This window comes from Thermoascus crustaceus, assembly GCF_041956765.1.
Source record: "Thermoascus crustaceus strain CBS 181.67 unplaced genomic scaffold VTN00scaffold_5, whole genome shotgun sequence".
Taxonomy (NCBI): domain Eukaryota; kingdom Fungi; phylum Ascomycota; class Eurotiomycetes; order Eurotiales; family Thermoascaceae; genus Thermoascus; species Thermoascus crustaceus.
Window position 1 is genome coordinate 880,557 of NW_027192531.1, and position 23,330 is coordinate 903,886.

Sequence of the window (23,330 nt, forward strand, 5' to 3'; positions counted from 1 at the left end):
AAGAACTCTCCCAAATAAGCAAGTAGACGTGCGGAGGCTAGGCCGACGATGTAACCGGAAAATTATTAGTATGCCTTTTGCGGGGGATCCTGGATGCATGGTATAATGAGTAGTGGAGTTTTTCTCAAGCGTGGAACTCTGCAGGGGGATCCTGGTCGCCGACAGGCCTGTTTGCGTGTTACCTCTTGTCACGCTGGATTAAAGCTCCAAATCAGCTGTTGCGGGGGACAACTCATAGTCTTTAAACTCTATCACGGTTGACACCGGACATGGAAAACGAGAGGACCGCATGCTGCGCAGAGTACCTAATGTACTGGTATCTTAATGTAGAGTACTGCTTTTTTCTGGTTTCACGTTTGCTCGATGCACCGTAAATAGTCTTAGCAGTGTAACTTTGATCGGTTGGCATCAGAACTCGGTCCTTGGGCTGCATGTGCGTGAGCTGGAGAGCCTAGACCCCTGGCTAGTGTCAAGATAGTAGCCATGGGCTCGTTAACAAGCAGGACATATCTCCCTTCATTTTCCGGCGCAGTCATATGGGTTCGGATCTATGGATGGGATCGGAGAAACAGAAATTCGCTAGCCCTCCAGGCTAGGAAGATGATTATCAAGGTTCTGCAAGTGACACCTGCAAGCAAGGGGCAGTCGAATGTAATTAAGCAATCGCCTGTCTAATCGGTGATAGAGCAGATGCCTAGGGCCGAAAGGTGGGGTTATGTCTTGTCAGAGTCCAAAGTAAAACTCAACGTTTCAGCTTCACATCATAGTATTCAATAAAAATCCCCATGTGGCTTGATGCATGAAACAGTATCGGTACGATAGCTAACTTTGGTAGCAGAGCCTTCTTTCAAAAAGGGGTTTGATATCGGACGTATGTCGTCTTCCGTACTGCGACATCTCCTTCTCTGGCTTTCGAATTATCAACTGCCCCGAAATTTTAGAATTCACAAGTCCCTGTTCCGTGATGTTTTATGCTCAGACTGAAGACTTGTCGAAGTTTTCCCCTTCTCTAGGGCTTCGGGCCCAGTCGCCTAGCCATGTTATCGACCTGGTCTACTGCTTCCCACATTCAAAAAACACACATATCGATATTCGTCATATTGACACTCTCTGCCTCATCTGCAACAGTCCATCGGTACAGTGCCACTAATTACAGTGAATCTACGTGAACATGTCACTTGTCTCTACACTTGTCAGCCGAATATTACCACTATACCCTAGTGGTATACCAAGAGACCTATCAGCCTATTCAGCACACGCCGATCCAGGCATCTCGAAGGTTATAATCCCTGCAATAAAGGGATCATACTGTCTATATTTAAAACCACCTATTTTCCTTTGTTATTTCACGAAAATGTCTCGGGATCATTAAACAAAGAAGTATTCGGAAGGTCTTGACCCCTAAGTGCATAAATAGTGGTCAGATAGTTAGGTAGATTCGAATAATCAGAGCTTTCATCATCATACATTCGGATTGCTAGGTTCGCGCAGTCCGACAACACTATAGGGCTATCAAGGAGTTAAAAAATCTCAAAGCACTCTTTACTAGTACTCATAATCGACTCGTCATGCTTCTCTATAACCCATTAAGCGCGTCCTGCGCCCGAAGAACATCCCCCTGGTCAACAAAATCAACAAGAACGAAGTTCGGTATGCGTCCGTGGATCGACCTACACAGGTCAGACTGGGCGCCAATGCTCCCGGGACCCGTCGCAGCGTTCGTCTTGTTCGCAGAGAGTCTGTCGGGCACGAGGATCCCCAAGATATCGACATCGAGGAAATGGTTCACTATATACATCCGTCCGTCGGGGGTTGCCTTGGCGGGGCGGTCGATGCTGCAGTCCGAGAATGAGGAGTCTGTCACGTCATACGGGGTCTCGAAGAAGTAGGCGAATTCGTCGAGGATGTACGGTACCGTGGTGACGTCGGCGCCGTAGTCTGTTATTCAGGGAGTTAGATCTATTACTTTTCTTTATCCCTGATAATGACGGCGTTAGGGCTGCGTCCGCATACTTACCCAGAAACACCACCAAGCGAGTTCCACTATCAATGAGCTCCTTCAACGTCGGCCAGGCATTCATAGGAAGGGCTTTCAGGTTCGAGGGTGGGACAAAAGCATACGGCTTGATGCCGCTGCTTGTGAACGCCTGATTGAACCTGCTGACCGGGAGGCTGTCACCGTTGGTGAGGAGCAAGGTAATCACCTCGTTCGGGTTGTTGTCCATCCATGTCTTGACCGTTCGCAGAAAATCCTCGAGACTGCCGGCATCTTCCAGCAGGCAGGATGTGTGACACAGTTCCAGTTTTCCATTCTCAGGATGCTGGTGAGTCTGTCCCTGCAGGAAGCGGATGCCGAAGTTGAGCTGCGCGGTGACTTCAATATTCTGGTTCTGCTGAGGCAGGGGCCCGACGAATGGAGAGTCGTGAGCCCCGATCAGAGAGACGTTCGAGTACCTGCGGTTGCAGTACTCGGCGTGGCCGTTGCATTTGGTAGTACTATGCGCAGCCACAGCCGCTATAAACAAGACGAAAACCATTAGGATCCGATAGAATGCCATGGTTGGTGCAGTAATCGAAAAGAAAAGGTTTCCCGTGGTGAGCAAAATGGTAAAAAATGTCAGTCCTTCCCTCAAAGGAGGGGATATGATAGAGATAACTCCTGTGGAAGTAAATAAGACAGATTAACAGAAACAGAGGGGTATGTGTATATGCATAGTAGATATATGTCAAACTAAATTACAGCTCTGAAAAAGCATCACAGCGAGACAAACAGAAGAAGATAAAGTAAACACAAGAGCAGACCAAATGATCAGGGCATGCGATACGACTGCAACGTTTCTGCTAATTGAAGGGGAACCTTGGTTGATGGTGCTCCGCATGAACCGTGCACGGGGTAGCAGAAGACACAGGTGACCAGGGGATCCGGCACCTAGAGAACAGACGCTGAACCTCTCGGCTGATGCCGTCGATGCTAACCCCTGTGGTGCAGAATGATGGTCTGGATTTTCTTTAAGGTTAAAGTTTGCTGAAATACATTATACCCTTTATCTAATGGAGGGCTCATATCCCGGCTAGCTTGTTTGTCGCGGTAGGTACCTGGGCCGTTTCATGTAGTGCGACGGGAGGCCGACTCAAGTACGTCAGTAAATATTGCCAAGGACGGAGTCTTTCGCAGAAACCTGGCAACAATTGGACAGGCGAATGATGGAAGTTTTCATTATTAATGGCAAATATATATACCTATGTGGTCACATATTTGCCAGTTAATAACACAGAGTACAACCAAATCTTAGTCTCTGAGAAAAGCACTTTGGGTCTCTGGTTAATTTTAGTAAGCAGTCATTTTGAAAAGCCCCATAACGATCCAAACTCACAAAGGATACTTTCACTTTCTTTCACTGTACTAACGGGACGTATCTGTTCCGACGCAGGTACATCTGCTCATTTTGTCCATAGCCGGCAGTCAGGCGGGATAGTCACCTGGCATAAAATCTCTGTGCTCTTGGGTTCGAATCGCATAGCCGTAGAGTTTAGCATATGATGAAGGCTTATCCACGGGACCAAGGACCCATTAGACGTTTGAACTCCGAGAGATGGGTGATGCTGAGCATGTCGCATTAGTAAGCCTTCCTCGCTGGTCGTACTCTAGACTCAAGGACATTGCACACAGTCAGGGACGAAATCCTTATTTAGAGACGACAGTATAGTCTTAATTTGGGAAATGATATCTCCATCAATATAGCTTCGGGGATGTAAAGGCACAACAAGCCTTAGGCATATCATATCCGAGTGTCCCTGCATGGATGCGATCCAAAACCTGCTCTGTCGCGCTGCGATTGCCCTTCATAGAGACCCAAGAGTTTGTAGTAATTGGAATGAGTGGTTTGAACCATATTTGGTTCATATAATCAAATTAGAGAGACGCTACCTCCGAGGTGACCCTTCCAATGGAGACTGTCAGCATCAGTGGATAGAGGCGAAAGTATACCACATCAACAGACGCAAAAAATTGAATAGTATAAGAAATGGTAGAAAAGACACGAAGTTGTTAAGATACGCCCCTGAGAGATGGCATTGCCGAATTCATTCCGATAGATTAGGTACCTCAAAAGAGAGTGGGAAAAGGATCTGTTTCACATCAACCTGAAGACCAAATGCAGGAAACATGGAGAAGCCCAAGCTAGGACTTTAGAAGATGATTTAACAACAAGGATCCAAAGGGGATAGAATTTTGATTTGTTAGTGTTTGTTAGACGAACGATTGGTCTGAGAGCAGAGGGGGTCCGCCGAGAGCAGCGAGGGAACTGACAGCCTAAGACGGCATCACTGTTTCAGGGGCTGTAATACGTAAAAGCCAAATCACACACCCATTATCGTGAATCGCGGCGTCTTGTATCGACGAAGGATGAAATCTGGGTCCAGCACAGCAAAGATGCAAGTCAACAAGGTGGGCAGCTCGTGGCTTGTGGGGTGTGCGGCGTCGGCAACGGGGCCGGAGCGGAAGCACCGCCTTGACCACAGCTCGCTGCGCCGCATCTTGATCAGATCGATTCCCATCCGGGCGTCAACAACGCTGGAATCCGCTGGAGCCTGCTATCCCTAGCTCTTCAAGTCGTCCTGCTGCTTCGCGAGCCACAGACGACAATTGGTGGCGACCTTGAGGTTCTGCATCCGACCGCGATAGCTTCCTGCAGCAAGCGAACATCTCCATCTAGGCACCGATAGAGAACGAGTCGAACATTCGCGTAGCCGTTTCGACGAACCCGGCGCCGCTTGATATCCAACCAGAATCTAGCCTGAGAGGTGGAAGCAATGGTCATTCGGAGATACTGCCGATGAGCTCCACGATTGAGGGGAGTGATGACGGGGCACGAGAGGATCAGCTCGATCTGGGCCAAGAAGATGAAGAGCTGCCCCTGCGCACGAACGGGCATGTTGACGACGATGACGGTCAATTAGAGGAAGTCAAAGATGCGCCACTGCATGATGGCGGGCGATGGTCTCCAGCAGACAGTCAGGATAAATCTGGGCCGCGCGCTGGTTCTGTAGTGGAAGTCGGGTCTGACGATGCGCTCTCTCAGCATCAGCCCGTCAGAGCTCCCGGTAGCGTTGATGAAACAGCTTCTATTCCGGATGACACGCCATCTCTACATGTTCGTTGATGCCTTTTCTTTCTGAGTTGCATGTCCGCTGATAGCTGTAGGGATCTCTCCGATCGTCGCCAAGCAGCAGTGCGTTCGCGCTTCGAGGATCTCCTCGACCCAGTCCCAGCCCCTCGCATCGTCCCTTCGACCTTCGATTCCAGTCCCGACTGTCTTCCTCGTCGATAAGCAGTCTTCGACCGTCTTCACCATATCTAGCTGACCGGCACTCCCGACAGTCGTCCTTCGCGAGCCAGCTGTTCCCAGGCCCGGCGGACTCAGAACCCGAGTCCCCGCAGGCACCCTGGGAAGTCGTTCGATGGACGAAACTAAGGAAAATAACAGGACAGGCCTTTTCTGAAGTTGGAAAGCGCAACTTCGGACGGCCTACGTGTTTGGCGGTTTCTACTACCATTGTGATCGGCACATCCAAGGGTATCATACTGGTATTCGACTATCAACAAAATCTCAAGACAATTATTGGGCCGGGCACCAAAGGTATTTTGAACTTTTCCCGCTCATTATGCGCGTCAGCTAACAATCATTGCAGCTGTTGAGTCCGGAGCGGTTACGTCGTTGGCGATTTCTGCCGACCACACGACGCTCGCTGGAGGTCATGCTTCTGGCGACATCTTTACGTGGGAAATATCGAGATCAGCGCGACCATTTCTTCATATACCACCGATCCCTTCTAACCAAGTTGAGACCCGGAAGTCCGATGGCCATGTATCAGGTGCCTCTGTTATCCATGTGGGATTTCTGGGGACGAGACATACTGCCCTTGTATCCGCTGACGAGCGTGGTATGGCCTTTTCGCACCTAGCCACGAGAGGCATGGGGGCACTTGGACGGACAGTGAAGACGACGCGGATATTGGGCCGGTATCCGGAAAGCCTAGCGCAAGGTGGTCGGCCGCGGAAGCCAAGTTCGGTGCTTGCGTTTTCTCCTCTTCCTCTGGGCAATGTCGAGCAACCAACCGATTCTCTTGGTTTGGTTGCAATGCTTACTCCGTATCTTCTTGTTATTGTTTCGACCACACCTATTGCGCAGACTCAACATAAGGCGCCACGACCGAAGGAGGTTGGTTCTCATGGTGTCATGACTGCAGCCCTGGCCTGGTTTCCGGCAATAAAGCTGAAGGGAAAAGACTCGCACACTTCAAATACTAAACTCGTTTATTGCTGGTCAAATGTCCTGACTGTACTTGAGGTCACTGAGGTCGACACTGGTGAGCCACCGGACAGGGATCGACCTCCTAATCTTGAATTCAGACCGCGGAGCAGATGGAGGGCCGGAGAGGCCATTGTTGCGGTTCAGTGGCTCAGCCGTTCGGTCTTCGCAGTACTGACTATAACGCAGCAGCTGCTTATCCTCGAGGATAATACGCTACGCGTCACGGACTCCTTCGACCTCATCCACAAACATATCTACCACGTCGATCTGTTTTCTTCTCAGCTGCATACGTTGGTCGAGCAGTTGGACGAGGAAGATACTTCGATGCATGGGGTAGTTGCAGATGCATTCTACATGAGCTTCCGCGCCTACAAAGGGCGTCTATTTCTTCTTGGCTATAATGACATATCGGTTGGCAGCCTATCGAACTGGGCGGACAGACTTCTTGCCCTTATGGAAGCTGGGGATTTCATCGGGGCTATCCGACTGGCAACTTCGTACTACAGGGGTGACGCAGAGAAGCTTACCGTGGGGCTTCCCGAAGAAGATGAGTTGAGGCACTCTGTGGTTCAGGAGAAACTGCTAGACATGATATCCGCTTCGCTCAAATATGCATTTGGTAGAAATAGAGAGGCCAATATGGAACGGCTTGAAAACTCACAGCTGGCAGATCTGGCAGACGCATCCATTGCAGCCTGTGTCTGCATGGGAGATTACGAGTTCCTATGGGATGAAATCTACAATTGGTATGAGGAACACGAAGCTGAAAACATTTTTCTCGATGTTCTTGAGTCATACATAGTCGATGGGACCGTGCGATCTCTCCCTCCTCCTGCCGTCAAGGCTCTCATCAATCACTACTCAACAAACCATACATCCACCAGACTGGAAGAGATCATATGTCTCCTCGATACCACAACCATGGATATTGACCAGGTTACAGCTCTTTGCAAGCAATATAACCTATATGACGCTTTCATCTACGTCTGGAATCGCACTTTGGGAGACTATGTCGGGCCATTGGAGGAGCTCATCGGCCTTGTTCGGGATCTGGCGGAGCCCTCGGTCAATGGGAATGCCGCCGATCAAACAAAGAACTACCACAACGTGATGAAGATATTCCCATACCTCTCTTTCATCCTTACCGGTCGGATCTATCCGACAGGGGATGATATGGATGATGTTGAATCCACGAGGGCAAAGGCTGCACTGTACAGTTACCTGTTCTCCGGCACTCAGTCTGTTTCAGGCAAGACGTCTGTTTCTCATGCCCGCGATTCCTTCGCAAGCCTCCGGACAATACTTCAATTCGACCCGTCCAGTTTTATGAGCATGCTCAATGAAGCGTTTGAGGACAGTTTCCTAAATGAGACTGTAGACAGTCCAAAGGAAGAATTAGAAGAAAGCCCGTTCCAGGGGTTATCATTTAACCGACAATACGTGATTAGCATTCTACTTGAAGTTATGAGCCCACCTCACTTCGGTCCAGCTGATACCATCTACCTTGACATGTTCATCGCGCGGAACCTTCCAAAATATCCCCAGTACATTCTTCTTTCCGGCACAACCCTCCACCAAGCTCTTGTCCGACTCTGCAGGTATCCGAGCGGGGAGATGGCCGAGGACTGCGAACTCAGCGTGGAGTACTTGCTGTCCATCTATCATCCGCCTGATATCCAAAGCTTGATACCACTCTTCAAGGAGGCTAGATTCTTCAGAATTCTTAAGTCGACGTACAGATCAGAGAAGCAATTTCCTGATCTGATACTCACATACCTTGAAGACAAGAGTGAGCAGGAGTCCGTCTTTACCTGCGTCCAAGACTGTCTACGTCCGGGCTCTGGGTTGAGCAAGAAGCAGCGGCGAGATGTCCTCGATGTGATCAGTAGTCATGCTGGCCAGCTGGCTGGTATCGACGTGGTTAAAGCCGCCCAAATAGTGCAGGATTTCGCTCCAGAACTACATGAGACCTTTCTCCACGTCTTAGAAGAAGATCCATACAAGCAATACCTGTACCTGGCTACACTCCTTGAACCGAAGAAATCAACACCAGACGGCAGCTCCGCCAAGAAGCTTGAGAACTGGATGGTCGAACGCTACGTACGACTAATGTGCAAATACGACCCGCCCCACGTTGCAGATTTCGTGGACGTCCTGCAGGTTGGCGACCTCAGGCTTGAAGAAGTGTTACCCTCGATGGAGGGTAGTGGTGTAGTGGACGCAGCTGTGGTTCTGCTGGCAAGGCAGGGCCAAGTTCAGGCTGCGATGGACCGGCTTATTGCACACCTTAGAACTCTTGAATCGGCCCTCGTGGGTATTCTGCGGAATGCGGAGGAAAGCCCTGATTCTGCCAGCACTGCAGAGGCTGTCGGTGATCTGGTCTCCTCGCTGGACAAGTACGTACGGGTTGGGACGTGGATATGTCAAGGGCAGGCAAAGACGGCCAAGAGGTCACGAAACGGTATCAAGACCGGCAAGCGCGGCGCTGCCATCTTCCAGCAACCCCTCTCGTTCGAAGAGAACCTCTGGCTTGACCTCGTCGAGGCCGTTGTCCGAATCGCGCGCAATGTTTCTGCTCTGTTGCAGCGGGATCGATCAGGTACCGAAGCGGGGCAATCCGCATCGTCAAGAACGATGGGACTTAATTATGATAACAACGGCCAACTCACGTCGTCTTTCCGCGCGCTAGTGCAGCAGGTCTTCACGGCTCTCCTTACCAGTACGGCAAAGGCGGGCAGAACTTCATCTGGCGACAGAACAGAGTTGTCCTTCCTCCGCATCTTGCGCGCTTTTCTTACTCGTGCGGCGAGCTGGTCTCCCTCACTTTCCGAACTGCGCGCTGTGCTTGCTTCGATATTCTCTGCTTACACCTATGAGGAGTCTCTTCTCTCACTAGCAAATGACATGCTGGACAAGGACCTGTTCGTGTACGTCAATGAGGTGGCCAAGCTCCGCCAGCGGGGGTGGCGGCCACGGGGGCAAGTCTGCGAGATCTGCCGGCGTCGAATCTGGGGGCCTGGTGCAGGGGCGCACCTGTGGGAAGCGTGGGAAAGCAAACAAGAGGAAGAGTGCAGGCGCCGGGAGGCTAAACGCATTGAAAGTAGCCTCAGTCATGCGATCTCGAGGGGCAAAGGCAAAGCTGCTGTTAGTCCCTCCGAAATCGCAAGCGGGCATCATTTCGACCATTCTGCTGGTGGTGACGAGGCTGAAGCCGGTAATGCGGCACTAGGACCAGGGGACGGTCAGAGTAATGATGACACCGAAGTACTAGGGCCTGTGGTGGTCTTCGCATGCAGACATCTATACCATCGACAATGTCTGCTGGATGCACCACGCCCTCACCAACCAAGGGGGCCACACATGGACCGGAGTCACACGCATGTCCTGCATGACGGCTCTGGCCATGAGTTCTCCTGTCCGGCTTGTACATACACATAGGTTGACGTACTGTCAGGTTCCTTGGTATTGACGATTGTTCTATGAGCATGCTATGTAGCGGCTTTTCTCCCTTTTTGCAGCGTTTTTATTTGTAACGTCGGTTCTATATATCCTAATCTTGCTGTTAAACCAATGTTCGTGTGCTGGATGTGTCCAGTTCTTCCGGCACATAACTTCTTAGCCTGGTGTATGGCGTTTGTGAAGTGCACGTACTGCGTAGATCTAGGTCTTGAAAACCTGAAGGAACGTCTAAGTGCAAATCAGAGTACAGTAAATACTCTGTATTTTTTCCCAACTAGTTCAGAGAGACGATAGACAAGTCACCCTCGCATCTGTGAGTACAGTACAGGTAGATCCCACTAGATAGACAAATAGTCCGCTCTCCGTCGGGCACTTATTAGTACTCCCAAGCCTGCCAAGGTGAGGGGGTCCCTTTTTTTCTTTTTTCTTTTGGGGCTTCTTCCTCGATCCAGCCCCGAGTCCCAGATCTTGCCCCTAATGAATTAAGGTTTTCACCGACTCAATGGAGGATCATTAGCTATTTTTTTCTGCCCAAAAAGATACGTCCGTATTTACCAGTATGGAGCGGGGATCAATCGGAAATTGTTGTTGAAGATACACAGTAGGTTAGGCTCACTGCAAAAATTACACAAATGACGTAGCGACCAATTAGGTAGGTACTTAGGGCTGCAGAATAGTTGACGTAAGTATGTATGCAGTTTGCAACGTGTGATGGCCATGGCTAGAACAAACATGTTATTCCTGATAACTCTAGATAGCCTCTGGGAAAAAATTGTGGAGAGAAGGCAAGGGATGGAGGTGACGGACAAATGATCTACAGCGCATGTGATTTTTCGGATACGAAAAAATATACAAATAAGGCTTGCCATACATAACCCACGGGTATTTTAGCGGTGCCACATGGTCTATATCCATGTAGTACCTAGTAATGTAGTGCTACTCTTCTTTCCTTAAACGGGATGCAACGCAACGTGGCAGTCGGAGTCAGTACCGATTCGACGCCAGAATGTATCTTCCTTCTAGTGTGAATATCTGCAGAATTCATGCGGGATAGAAGAACCAGACAATGATGACTTGCCTCAGGACGTCGTATGCTGTACAAGGTCTGGACTGTGAAGTATTATCTGAAAGAGAAGAACGCTCCGGGGAGATGGACCATATTTCCCGAGATGGCAATGATGCCCCGCGTGAGGTCTCCCGACGACGGCCCGCATGGTAACGGTGACACGGGAAGCAGACAGATAACGTGGATGGAGAGTGCGGAGAACGTACATATCCTAGGTGTACGGGGTTTTTTTGTTCATCTGTCGCTTACACGTCATCGAGGGCATGTAGTTATGTATGCATGTGTACTCAGCAGGCATGAAGTAAGCAGATAGGTAAGCTACCTAAGTAGGTGCCTAAGGTCCTTCAGTATGTATGCCACTGCGGAGGATGATGGTGTATAAATGACCATGAGAAGCCACGGGTGGTGTTGGCCGTCTTCTCCGCTCTGTAGGGCTGGTCGGGGCGACAATCCGCAGCGGGTGGACATCGTCGCCCATCTCCATCTCCCCACGATCATGATCTCCAGGGCGCGTGGCCCCGGGAGAGAGGATGACAGGGTATCACTCCTTCACACTTGTCCACCGGACACAGGTCTGATTCCATCCTGGCCTGCTTCTTCAACATGAAACGTTCGATCAGTGAGGGCGGGGGAAAGCTTAGCTCTACGTTTGTCTGGTCGAGGCCTTGGGTCTTTTGATCCCCTTGCATCTGCATCTTCTTAGCCACGACTTCCCCGCTAACGAATAGAACAGCATCCTGATCCCAAGGTACGCAGGATTAACGGAAGACTTTGCTATCTGCCGTCAGCCCAGGTTGTCATCCACTCCCGATCTCAATCATTTGGGTTTCTCCAGCGGACTGCTCGGGAGCCCATCCCTGCATCTCTCCCGTCCCGCACGAGTTCCATTTCATACGAGAGGCTCAGCAGCCAGGGATATGGGTGACCCCTTCAAACATTGATTTGGAGGAGCATCCTTGCTCTTCAGCCCAGTGACATCCCCGGGTGGCATCTTTGGAACTGCGCGTCGGAGTTTTTGAAACTTCCTGGGGACGACCATTACGATCCACATCGATGTTCCCAACAGGGATGTTTTCCGACGCACTGCGCCATCCATGGCGGCAGACTATACTACATGTACATGGGAGTTTCTTCAAGATGTACATGAAACCTCATATACAATATCATCACCGCCAGAAGGCGTATTTACGGTACAAGATCCGTTGGGCTGATGTCTAAATGTTAGCCCGCTCTTTAGCGTTCGATAGCCTATTGCGTGGCTTTGGTTTAGGCGTCCGGAAGGTCTAGAGGACCCTGGATCTACGTTGCAATACGCTAATCCGTGCTGCAGGTACATACATCTAACTCCATCTTGTTAAACATTCGATCCTCATCCAGTTTAGTGCACCGCGAGCAGCCAGCCATGCCATGTGTTTCTTGGACCTCGTTCGAAAATTCTCGAGGCCGTCCTTCCGTGCCCACCGCTGGGCTTGGTCCTCTGTCATCATGCCAGACTTGAACGATCATGTACACACTGTACACGACACACATGTTTTCCTTTTCCCCATCCTTCAGGATAAATTAGCTCCCTCCCGACAAGAGCTGCGGACAGAAGGTGATATCCTCACTTGATGCTACCCTCCCAAACACTGGACGCTTAGCTCCCCCGGAGAGCGTTCCATTCCTTCGTGCCTTTTTAACACCATTAGCCAAGAGACAACATTCCTAGTCCAATCTCGCCCTCGTGATGCTCCCCTCCATCCACATGGCCCCTGTTTAAGCTCACATCGAGTTCTTCCCAACCCTACAGGTCCCAAGGACTGATCTGGTGAACTCCCGCCAGACGGGTGCGGGGTGTTCCTCTTCGGTTCTGAAGTCGAGGTATATAGATCTGCGTTGAGTACCTCGACAGCTATAGGACACTTGGTCAAGTGTCATTGAGACAGTCAGGGACTTGCCTTCTCTGACAACCTATTCTCAATACTTCTTTGCACGGGGAGCTCTGTTTGAGATATCTTGTATCTACGCATATCTCGGGACCATTCAGTCTTGTTTCAACCCCGCAAACACCATAATTACAACTATCCTTCTATTCGTTTGAAACACAACGGTCATTCCTCAGAAGTGACAATCGTGACAATGCGTCTATCTACACTCCTTCGAACCTTGGTTGTTTTGGCCAAACTTAGTGCAGCTGCTTATGTGCTGCAGGAAGACTACGGCAATTCTGCCTCGTTCTTCGATCATTTTGACTTCTTCACGGTAAGTTCTTATTGCTCCATGCAGATATTGATCGTCGATCTGATCTGTAATCTGATCTGCACTACCGCGAGGTACCCATGCTCATCTGTCTAACCAGGCCGGCGATCCTACACACGGATACGTCACTTATGTCGACCGAGGTACCGCAACAAGTGCAGGTCTCATCTCGGCGTCTGGTGGCTCCGTTTACATGGGCGTGGACTACACCAACATCGCTTCTGGCAGCGGACGTCAAAGCGTCCGCCTGACCAGCAAGAACAGCTACAGACATGGCCTCATTATAGCGGATATCTCCCATATGCCTGGTAGTATCTGCGGCGCTTGGCCTGCCTTGTGAGTCGATCTATGAATTAGAACTTCGGTACAGCAGGTGAAGTGTATCTTACTTACATTCCCGATTAGTTGGACTGTAGGCGGCGACTGGCCTAACAACGGCGAGATCGATATCATAGAAGGGGTCAGCCAGCAGACCAACAACGCCATGACTCTTCACACCAGCGACGGCTGTACCATCAACAACTCAGGCTTCACAGGCACCCTCTCCACGTCTAACTGTTACATCAATGCCCCCGGCCAGTCCAGCAACGCGGGCTGCGGCATCCAGTCGACAAGCTCCCAGTCCTACGGTGACGGATTCAACAACATCCAGGGCGGAGTGTACGCGACGGAGTGGACGAGCGAGGCCATCAGCATCTGGTTCTTCCCTCGCGGTAGTATCCCCGGGGATATCAGCAGTGGGAACCCTAATCCAGCCGGTTGGGGAACGCCTGCCGCCAAGTTTCAGGGTGACTGTGATATCGACTCGCACTTTGGGCCGCAGCAGATCGTACGTCTTCCGTCTCCCTCTGTCTCATCTCTCCATATTCCTGTCCTCTCTATGAAACTAATCTTCTCTTATCAAAATATAGGTCTTCGACACCACCTTCTGCGGCGACTGGGCCGGCAACGTCTGGAGCTCCAGCAACTGCCGCGGCCTGGCCAGCGACTGCAACAGCTACGTCGCCAACAACCCGTCCGCCTTCCGCGAGGCCTACTGGGCCGTCAACTCGCTCAAGGTCTACCAGAGCAGCAGCAGCAGCGCCGGGCTCTCTTTCGGCGTTGGCCTCGGCGAGGGTGGCGTGTCCGTCAACATCACTGCGGCGGCCACGGCCGCCGCTGAGACTGAGACGTCCTCGAGGAAGCGACGTGCAGTGAGACGTGAGTACTGACTGGAAGTGTGAGCGAGCACTTCAAGTGGTGTGTCTACATCTAACGAGGCAACCGGCCATATGCCTTACTCACTAACATAGCTTGCTGACTTGAACTGATGTGCACTAAGTTGAATGTGACATGACTTGATGGATGGATGCACGGAGTCTGAAAGGAAGGGGGGGAAAAAAGAAAGAAAAGAAAACCAACTAACTTTCATTCAGGATGAGATGAGGAGGGTCTTGATATCTACCTGATTTGAGTCTGGACACTTCAGCTTGTCCCGCTATATATACTGCATGTATATATACCTACACACTCGCTTCTTGTGACTTAAATAGTTGTTGTGGATATATTGTACATAGTACGCACATAGTACGCACATATATGCTTGGGTACCTGACCTATCCTGTCCAATACATGACACGATAAACAAATCAACGAATAGAATAGAATACACATGCACAACGAATTCTGTACATACGTAAGCCCAGCCCAGCCCAGTCCAGCAGAGATGCTCCGAACCTATAGATCGTCGAAAACATCCATCCATAACTCGACCCGATGGACGAAACGTCCACTGCGTGCCATGGTCCAATCAGTCGATCCGATCAGGCACCTCTCCCCGGCCCGCCCTGCGACTTCCCAATTAGGTATTGCACATACATGTAGTGCCCACACGGCAGTATGGACATATTATCTACCCCGCACCTGCACTCAGACAAGGTCTATGTACCCCAGTCTCAACAAACCTTCTGAGAGAGACATGGAATATGCCGATTACGCTGGTTGGATTCCGGTCTGCTCGTACATCATGTAAGTACACAGTACTATGTGTACAAGAATGACGACGATGATATGACGAATCATAAGTAGCAACCGCAGACATCTAACTGCGCTGGTTTCTGTACACGTATGTGAGCAGTGATCAAGCGTATACTCGCATTTTCCTATGTGCTAGCCAGACCAATAACCCTAATAGGAGGTATATACATTTATCGACTGAACCGGGTATGATGCCATCCTTTTTTTTGCCTTCCGTTTTCTTTTCCCGCGCGCCTATAAGGAAATCAAAGGAGCAAGATTGCCGAAAGCGGCAAGTCGAAAAAAAGTGTATCGTACAATGAAAAAAAAAATTAATATTTTGTTCATGTCCAGCCTCATAGGCTGCAGCATCGTCAGGGAGGTCATCACAGCTTGAAGCCAAGCTCGTCTCTCCGGTCGTCAGTCAACCGGGCCCACTCGAGTAGAAGCCGGAAGAAATAGATTTCCATATCTTCTTTCCGAAGTGCCTTTTCAGCCCACTGTCGGCCTTGGTCAGAGATCCAAAGACCCTCAGTGGTGTGTGGCTCCATCAAGACTTTGGTTTCACCTCCTTCGTTTACGCTGATGCCAGCAAAGTAGGCCAGGGTGCTCCACACACTGTGAAGCCGAAGGTCCTGCGGGACGAAGTGCCGCCACGCTGTGATCCGTGAGTCAAACCACTGGCGGAACAGAGCAGTCTTGAATGGAACACTGCGGCTTTGGAGGAAGGGGAGAAACCGCCCACTGAAGCCTGCACCATCCAAGTCGAAAAGGAACCGATACTTCCAATGGTCCTGGAAATCGACCTTTCCAACTGTGCGTAACTCCTGCTCCTGGGTATCGCAATCCCCGCACCGGACAATATCTTCTGCGATATGCACAGAGGTGTTGAGACCAAGTTCTTCGGAAGGAGCCTTGCCATCAAGAACCTTGTAGGTGTAGGTTCCGGGTTCACTGGAAGGTAAGAGGACGGACACCTTGTTCAACGTATTATTGTTAATGAGATGAGTGAAGCGTTGACGTGCCATGCCTTTCCAACCTCCATCAATACTCACGCCTTCCGACGTGGCGCCGATCCAGAAGAGCGTGTTTTCTTTGTCGGTATATACCGGGTCTGGGTGTTCGTCTGAAGGCTCATACTTCACTTTATCGATGTAATTCCATGGGCTTGGGAATAGAATGTCACTGAAGCCACGGACCGAGCTCTGGCTAAAGAGCGGGACCAGCTCTTGGCTGACCTTCATTGATGCTGGTGAGATAAAGAAGCCATGGAGAAATCCTAGGTCTGGCTGATGACATATATCGGATGCCAAGTCCCAGTCCGACAGAAACTGGCCCAGTGAATGCGGGCGAACGCAGCTAAGACATATACTATGCCGGTCCCAGACACGAGCGGTCCGAGCTCTCGAAGCGGGAGGACAGATCAAACTTGCGGGATCGTCGAAAGTATTTCTCCAAGCGACATCCGTAAATACCGTCTCTTCTGTCTGATCAGCCGGTTCGATGGATGGCCAGACTGATCCTCTATTAACAGACCATCCGTTTTGCACACTGTCTTCAGGGGGTGGACTCTGGGACCTCGCAATACTCCTCAACGTAGTGATCGACTCATAAGGCACAGCGATCCGAGGCTCGTCATTCAGGTTGAATGCGATATCCATGTCGGGAAGATGCTGGCTGAATGGCTCGATCATCTTTGCGGCGCCAGCAACCATCCAGGCATGAGTTGGCTTAATGCCTTCTTGAACCTTGGGAACGCCGTTACGAATGCTGATTGCTCCAACATCATTAAATGGATTTGTCGCCAATTTATGCGTCAATTCTCTCAGTCGCTGAGGTGTCAACGAGCGAAAGGGTAAAAGATCGGAATAGATTTGGTCGAAATCGTCGATAACGACTGAAGACCGGCTGGTGGCGTATTCGTACCACTTGTCAAAACCTCTTTTCGGGATCATCAGCAACAACATTTTGTCATCTGACTAAGATTGGTTCCACTTACGGTGGTGGATGCTGGTTGTACCGCCTGCGGTACTCCAAGACAGCTTCTTCAAGATTGCTACTGCTTTTGGCCTGGGTAAGCCACGCGTCGTGTTGGCTCCTGCCATTGAATATAAGCAAGTCAATTGGATGCAGCATGGCTCTGGGGTGCTGCTGGATCGCCAGGTATAATCCAACGCCGCACATCAGGAAAAACACCCTGCGTAACCAAGCCCTTTGCTTCGAGGATGCCTTGGGCTCTTCTTCGGAGACCGCTCCTGCATGCAGGAATAAGGCAGCTCCGGCAAAGATCAACAGAATGGTAACGATAGCAGGGAAGGAAGGGGTCAACGGAAACGGCTGTCGGCCATTCCACAAAGTTGAGATCAGAGATATGCAGATGACAACAAAGGTAGTCAGCGTGGACAGCCCCAGAATACCATGATATGGAACCTGACCTTGTCAGCACGTATCCGTGGTAGGACCTCTGTGAATGTACTCACCATTTGGACAGCCGACCCAATTAGCAAAGCCAGCAAGAAGGCCTGTGCCAAAGAACTGCGCATGTAATTGGAACTTAACGAAAGGATATACCCCCGGTCTTGAGGTCGAGCGATCAGAACGATAACCCCGACAATTGTCCAGAAAACGGCAACCCCCTTTTCAGGACCGTCAGTTTAAGCCCGTACAATAATCAACGGTCGTCTTGGACTTACGAGAAATCCATATCCCCACAGGACTGGGAGTTGCATTTCTTTCCCACCCCGAGAGCGGATCTCTTTCCGAGAAAGTTCACCCGCGCCGATCAAGAGCAGCGTGTCCAGAATAACACAGAGAACATTGAACGCTCGTATGCGTTGAGCTTCACCTAGGATGAGCGGGCAGATGTAGGTCGAACCTCGGCCGTCGTGGAAGGACGAAGCCAGAAAACCACCGCCCATGAGCAGAGCGGTCGAAAGAACATATCTCAGACGGCTTCGGGGGACCGCGAAGCGGATCCATCCGTACATTAACCGATCCGGAACCGTGTCCTTTTCCACTGGCCTACGTCTTTGGTTGCGCCAGTAATCGTAAAGGGAAACAACAAATGGAATTGCACTCTGCACAAGATGAGTTCACATTAGCAGGGTCCCAACCAGACTGGCAAGGGTGTCTGGATGCTTACTCCATATCCGCTGTCCGAGCATTCATTGTGGAGCATGATCTGACGATATAGTTCTATCCTCACACAGAGAATACAAGCGACAACGGCAAGAAGGATCCAAGGAGCCCATGTCCGGGCGCGCGCGACACTGAGAATGCTCGCATCCTTGGCTGATTCGGGGGAAGGCTCTCTTGAGGGATAATGGTCGGAGCGCTCCGCGAGTGGTATCACTGAATATTCATGCGACAAAGAGCTTGTCTGGAGGATGCGCGCAGCGTATCGATTCAGGAGCAGGAGGGTTATAGCTATGACGAAACACGCGATTACCGCCGAATGCACTGGACGATCTAATCGGTCTCCGTCAGCGCAAGGGATGCTGGGATATGGGCTTGGATTAATGCTCACCAAAGGCGAAGGTCGTCTGATATGAGGCGGCCAGAAGCGCGGAGCTTAGGACGAATAAGCTGCATCGCCGTTAGATGGGGAAGCCACGTGCATGCGGGGGGGGGGGAAAGGAGAGATATACCTGACGGAGATTCTGGACGCAGTCTCCATAGCAATAACCATGGTGAAGACCTAGGCATGGAGGATTCCAGCAGCCATCGCGTCGTGGTCGCAGTTCAGTTCATTTCATCCGTCAGGCACATCGGAGTGAAGTCGCGGGGTGCGGGTGGAAATTGACGTGCGGTCAAGGGAAGGCGTGATTGCGAATCCAGTGCTTATCAGTGGAGACGGCGCGGAGCAGCAATAATAAGGAGGCCAGACTGCAGGGGAAGAGAAGAAAGACAACACGAATCCAGGGGAAACGGACATGATGAAATTGCGTCAAGGAGTCTGAGCTCCGGAAGCAGGAAGCAGCGCAGTCCCTGGCCGGAAACAGCAGAGAGCCAGAGCCAGAGCCAGAGCCAAAAAAAAAAGACGGAGAGGCACAACGTCGGACGTTGCAACAGGAAGGGATGCGCGTAAGAGCCCCGTCAGGCGCGGCTGAGCGGGCGCTGGCCCAGGGCGGAGTCTTGGCTGGCCTAGGTTAGTGCGATCAGCAGCCCTCCCGCTACGCTCGAGTCCAGGTGGTTAGCTCCCTGAGCAGACACCGATCGGACGCATGGTCAATGGCTCCGTGGTAAATTTAGAGAAATAGCTGTCGCGTGCTCCAGAAGAGCATAATGTGGACAGGGAGAGATGCCTCAGGAGACATGGTCATAGCAGGGCATCCGCAAGCAGATGTTTTTGTTCGTCCGTTCTGCCAAAGGCGGTGACGCCGCGGCGGGCGGTGGGCGGCGGCAGTTCGCCCCGACGCTTGGATAATTTTTTGCCAGTGACGGTAGAAGAAAAGCACGTAGAAGAGCTCCACGGCTGCACGCTGCCCTTTTCTCCTCGACGCCGACCAGCTCAGCAGGGAGCTGTCCTTGTCCTGCTCCGTCCGACGGTCCCAAAGCGCCGTGTGGTCGATGACTCTTGTCCCCTCCGTGTCAAGCGTTTTCACCCTCTGAGCTTGCGGCGGTTTGCGCTCCATTGCATTTTCGCGAGAAATCCTGCGACGCTTCCGTCTCTCGTGAACCTCTTTGCGGCCCCTGCCGCGCACAGGTATCCGAGGCAAACATGCCGCGCAAGGCAATTGACTCGCGCATCCCCGCGCTGATTCGAAATGGCGTGCAGGAGAAGAAGAGAAGCTTCTTCGTCGTGGTGGGCGACCGCGCCAAGGACGTGATCGTGCACCTGCACTATATCATGTCCAGCGTCGACGTCAAGCAAAACAAGTCGGTCTTGTGGGCATATAAGAAGGACCTCTTGGGTTTTACAAGCCATCGCAAGAAGCGCGAGGCCAAGATCAAGAAAGAGATCAAGAGGGGCATTCGGGATCCCAACACGGAAGATCCCTTCGAACTGTTCGTCACCTTGAACCAGATCCGCTATGTCTACTACAAGGAGACCGACAAGATCCTGGGAAACACCTACGGCATGTGTATCCTGCAGGACTTCGAAGCGATCACCCCGAATCTGCTCGCCCGCACAATCGAGACAGTCGAGGGAGGTGGTCTCGTGCTGTTGCTCCTCAAGGGCATGAAGAGCTTAAAACAGCTTTATACTCTATCGATGGATATCCACTCTCGATACCGGACGGAGGCGCACGATGATGTGACGGCACGTTTCAACGAGCGATTTATCCTGTCCCTTGGGTCCTGCGATTCGTGCCTGGTGGTCGATGACGAGCTCAATGTGCTGCCGGTATCTGGAGGAAAGAACGTGAAGCCGCTTCCACCTCCGGATCCAACAGAGGACGGGAAGTCTGCCTCGAAGAAAGAGCTGCAGGAGATCAAGGACAGCCTGGCAGACTCGCAGCCAGTTGGTTCGCTCATCACCCTGGCAAAGACAGTCGATCAGGCCAAAGCCCTCCTCACATTTGTTGACGCCATCGCCGAGAAGACCCTGAGGAGCACCGTGACCCTCACTGCCGCTCGAGGACGTGGTAAATCTGCGGCTCTTGGTGTGGCTATTGCGGCTGCCATCGCTCACGGATACAGCAACATTTTTATCACCTCCCCTAGTCCGGAGAACTTGAAGACCCTCTTCGAGTTTGTCTTCAAGGGTTTCGATGCTCTCGGCTACCTTGACCACGTCGACTACACGATCCTTCAGTCCACCAACCCAGACTTCCACAAGGCTATCGTGCGAGTCAACGTTCACCGCCACCATCGTCAGACGATCCAGTATATCCAGCCGCAGGACGCCTATGCATTGGGACAGGCTGAACTCCTGGTCATCGATGAGGCCGCAGCAATCCCTCTGCCTCTCGTGCGGAAACTTATGGGTCCGTACCTGGTGTTCATGGCTTCGACCATAAATGGATACGAAGGAACTGGTAGGTCGCTCTCTCTGAAGCTGATCCAGCAGCTTCGGGAGCAGTCAAGAGGAGGATTGAAAGCGAGTGGACAAGAAGACACCGACATCGCAGATCGGGCAACTGGAAAGGCTGCGAAGAATGCAGACAAGAACCTGGGTGGTCGGTCACTAAGGGAGATCACTCTGTCGGAGCCGATCAGATATGCGCCAGGTGATTCTGTCGAAAAATGGCTCAACAAACTCCTCTGCCTTGACGCAACTCTGCCCAAGTCGAAGATGAACACTCAGGGAACTCCTCATCCTTCGCAATGTCAACTTCTCCACGTGAACCGAGATACCCTGTTCTCCTTCCATCCCGTCTCCGAAAAGTTCCTCCAGCAGATGATGGCCCTCTACGTGGCCAGTCACTACAAGAACTCGCCAAACGACCTTCAGCTTATGAGCGATGCCCCAGCTCACCAGCTCTATGTGCTCGTCCCACCGATCGACGAAGGGGCTACCAAACTCCCGGAGCCTCTTTGTGTCATCCAAGTTGCTCTTGAAGGTCGCATCAGCAGGCAGAGCGTCCTGAACAGCTTGAGCCGTGGTCAACGAGCAGGTGGTGACCTGATTCCTTGGCTTGTCAGCCAGCAGTTCCAGGACGAGGATTTTGCCTCTCTTTCCGGAGCTAGAATCGTGCGTATCGCGACGAACCCGGAATACCTTAACATGGGTTACGGATCCCGTGCCCTTGAACTCCTGATCGACTTCTACGAGGGCAAGTTCACGAGTCTATCCGAGGATGCCAATCTCCCGTCGGAAGAAATGGTCCGGGTGACGGACGAAGAGCTCGAAAACGCAAACCTCCTGGACGATAACATCCACGTTCGGGATATCCATTCCATGCCGCCGCTTTTCGGCAAGCTGTCTGAACGACGTCCGGACGCTCTCGACTACATTGGTGTCAGCTACGGCCTGACGCCTTCCCTCCATAAGTTCTGGAAGCGTGCTGATTTCGCACCTGTCTATCTCCGCCAAACGCCAAATGAGCTGACCGGCGAGCATTCCTGCGTGATGCTCCGCACCCTCGCCGCTGGCTCCAACGACACCAGCTGGCTGGGAGCCTTTGCAAGAGACTTCCACAGACGCTTCCTTTCTCTTCTGTCCTACCAATTCCGAGAATTCCCCTCCGTGCTCTCCCTCAGCATCTGTGAATCCGCTACTGCAGGCTCCAAGGCCGACCCGTCGTACAGCCCGGCACCGCTGACGAAGGCGGACCTGGACGCCGCCTTCTCCCCCTTCGATCTCAAGCGTCTCGACAGCTACGCCAACAACTTGCTCGACTACCACGTCATCCTCGACATGGTCCCCACCATCGCGGACTTCTACTTCTCCGGCCGTCTCAGCGGCAAGGTCAACCTCTCCGGCGTGCAGCAGTCGATCCTCCTCGCCATCGGCCTGCAGCGCAAGAACGTCGACGACATCGAGAAGGAGCTGAACCTGCCCTCCTCTCAGCTCCTGGCCATGTTCATCAAGATCATCCGCAAGGTCTCGATGCACTTCCGCTCGCTCGTGGAGGGCGCCGTCGCGGAGACCCTGCCGCCCGAGAGGCCCGCGGGAGTCGCGCGACCGGATTCCTCTGGCGCCCACGACGACGAGATGGTCGACGACCGGTTCCGACCGCTCGACAAAGATCTAGACGACGAGCTCCGGGAAGGTGGACAGGAGGTCGACGAGGAACTCAGAGAGAAGCAGAGAGCGCTGATCGATGCTCTCCCGCTGGAACAGTGAGTGAACCCGTTCCCCCCCCCCCCCCCATCCGTATCAAGATCCATATCATAAACATAATCTTCTATATAATACTTTTTTTTCCCGAGAATGAATAGATGACTGATTTCCAGCCTCCAGATACGAGATCGATAACGGCGCCGCGGCGTGGGAGGAAGCCGAGAAGCAGATCCGCAGCGGAGGCGCGTCGACCGTGAGCGTCAAGTCGTCCAAGGCGCCCAAGCGCAAGGCCGGCGAGACGGCGCGCGAGATATACGAGAAGGAGATTGAGTCGAAGAAGCAGAAGAAGATCAAGAAGGGGACGGAGGGGAGGAAGAAATAAATTAAAATAACTTTTTTTTGTATGAATGTGGATGGGGATGTTCTTTTCTGTTTCATTTCATTTCTTTATGGGCCGTCTCTCAGGGTCAGGGAATCTACTACTTCTGCCCTTCCCCGAGTTTGCATGCAAGAGCGGTGTTATCCCGGTACTTAAAAAAAAAATGGGATTGTCTGTGGTATAGTGCAGTACTCATTGTGGTTGGTTTTT

At 51.7% G+C, this 23,330-nt stretch overlaps 5 protein-coding genes across 5 annotated transcripts; 3 read left to right on the top strand and 2 right to left on the bottom strand.

The window, feature by feature from the left end:
* Nucleotides 1–1,576: 1,576 nt before the first annotated feature.
* Nucleotides 1,577–2,558, bottom strand: VTN00DRAFT_7877 (uncharacterized protein; the record flags this gene model as incomplete). The annotated part of the gene is made up of 2 exons (XM_069434668.1): nucleotides 1,577–1,938; nucleotides 2,018–2,558. 2 exons carry the CDS (start codon nucleotides 2,556–2,558, stop codon nucleotides 1,577–1,579), a joined length of 903 nt encoding a protein of 300 aa, XP_069286143.1.
* A 2,277-nt stretch (nucleotides 2,559–4,835) lies between these two features.
* On the top strand, nucleotides 4,836–9,752 carry VTN00DRAFT_7878 (uncharacterized protein; the record flags this gene model as incomplete). Its single annotated transcript, XM_069434669.1, has 3 exons — nucleotides 4,836–5,153; nucleotides 5,204–5,639; nucleotides 5,692–9,752. 3 exons carry the CDS (start codon nucleotides 4,836–4,838, stop codon nucleotides 9,750–9,752), a joined length of 4,815 nt encoding a protein of 1,604 aa, XP_069286144.1.
* Nucleotides 9,753–12,957: 3,205 nt separating this feature from the next.
* VTN00DRAFT_7879 (uncharacterized protein) lies at nucleotides 12,958–14,288 on the top strand (the record flags this gene model as incomplete). The annotated part of the gene is made up of 4 exons (XM_069434670.1): nucleotides 12,958–13,080; nucleotides 13,178–13,413; nucleotides 13,483–13,906; nucleotides 13,989–14,288. The coding sequence occupies 4 exons, from the start codon at nucleotides 12,958–12,960 to the stop codon at nucleotides 14,286–14,288; spliced, it is 1,083 nt and encodes a 360-aa protein (XP_069286145.1).
* A 1,170-nt stretch (nucleotides 14,289–15,458) lies between these two features.
* Nucleotides 15,459–18,760, bottom strand: VTN00DRAFT_7880 (uncharacterized protein; the record flags this gene model as incomplete). The annotated part of the gene is made up of 7 exons (XM_069434672.1): nucleotides 15,459–17,013; nucleotides 17,072–17,502; nucleotides 17,553–17,708; nucleotides 17,766–18,149; nucleotides 18,215–18,540; nucleotides 18,599–18,657; nucleotides 18,720–18,760. The coding sequence occupies 7 exons, from the start codon at nucleotides 18,758–18,760 to the stop codon at nucleotides 15,459–15,461; spliced, it is 2,952 nt and encodes a 983-aa protein (XP_069286146.1).
* A 1,032-nt stretch (nucleotides 18,761–19,792) lies between these two features.
* Nucleotides 19,793–23,123, top strand: VTN00DRAFT_7881 (uncharacterized protein; the record flags this gene model as incomplete). Its single annotated transcript, XM_069434673.1, has 2 exons — nucleotides 19,793–22,800; nucleotides 22,922–23,123. 2 exons carry the CDS (start codon nucleotides 19,793–19,795, stop codon nucleotides 23,121–23,123), a joined length of 3,210 nt encoding a protein of 1,069 aa, XP_069286147.1.
* Nucleotides 23,124–23,330: the final 207 nt, after the last annotated feature.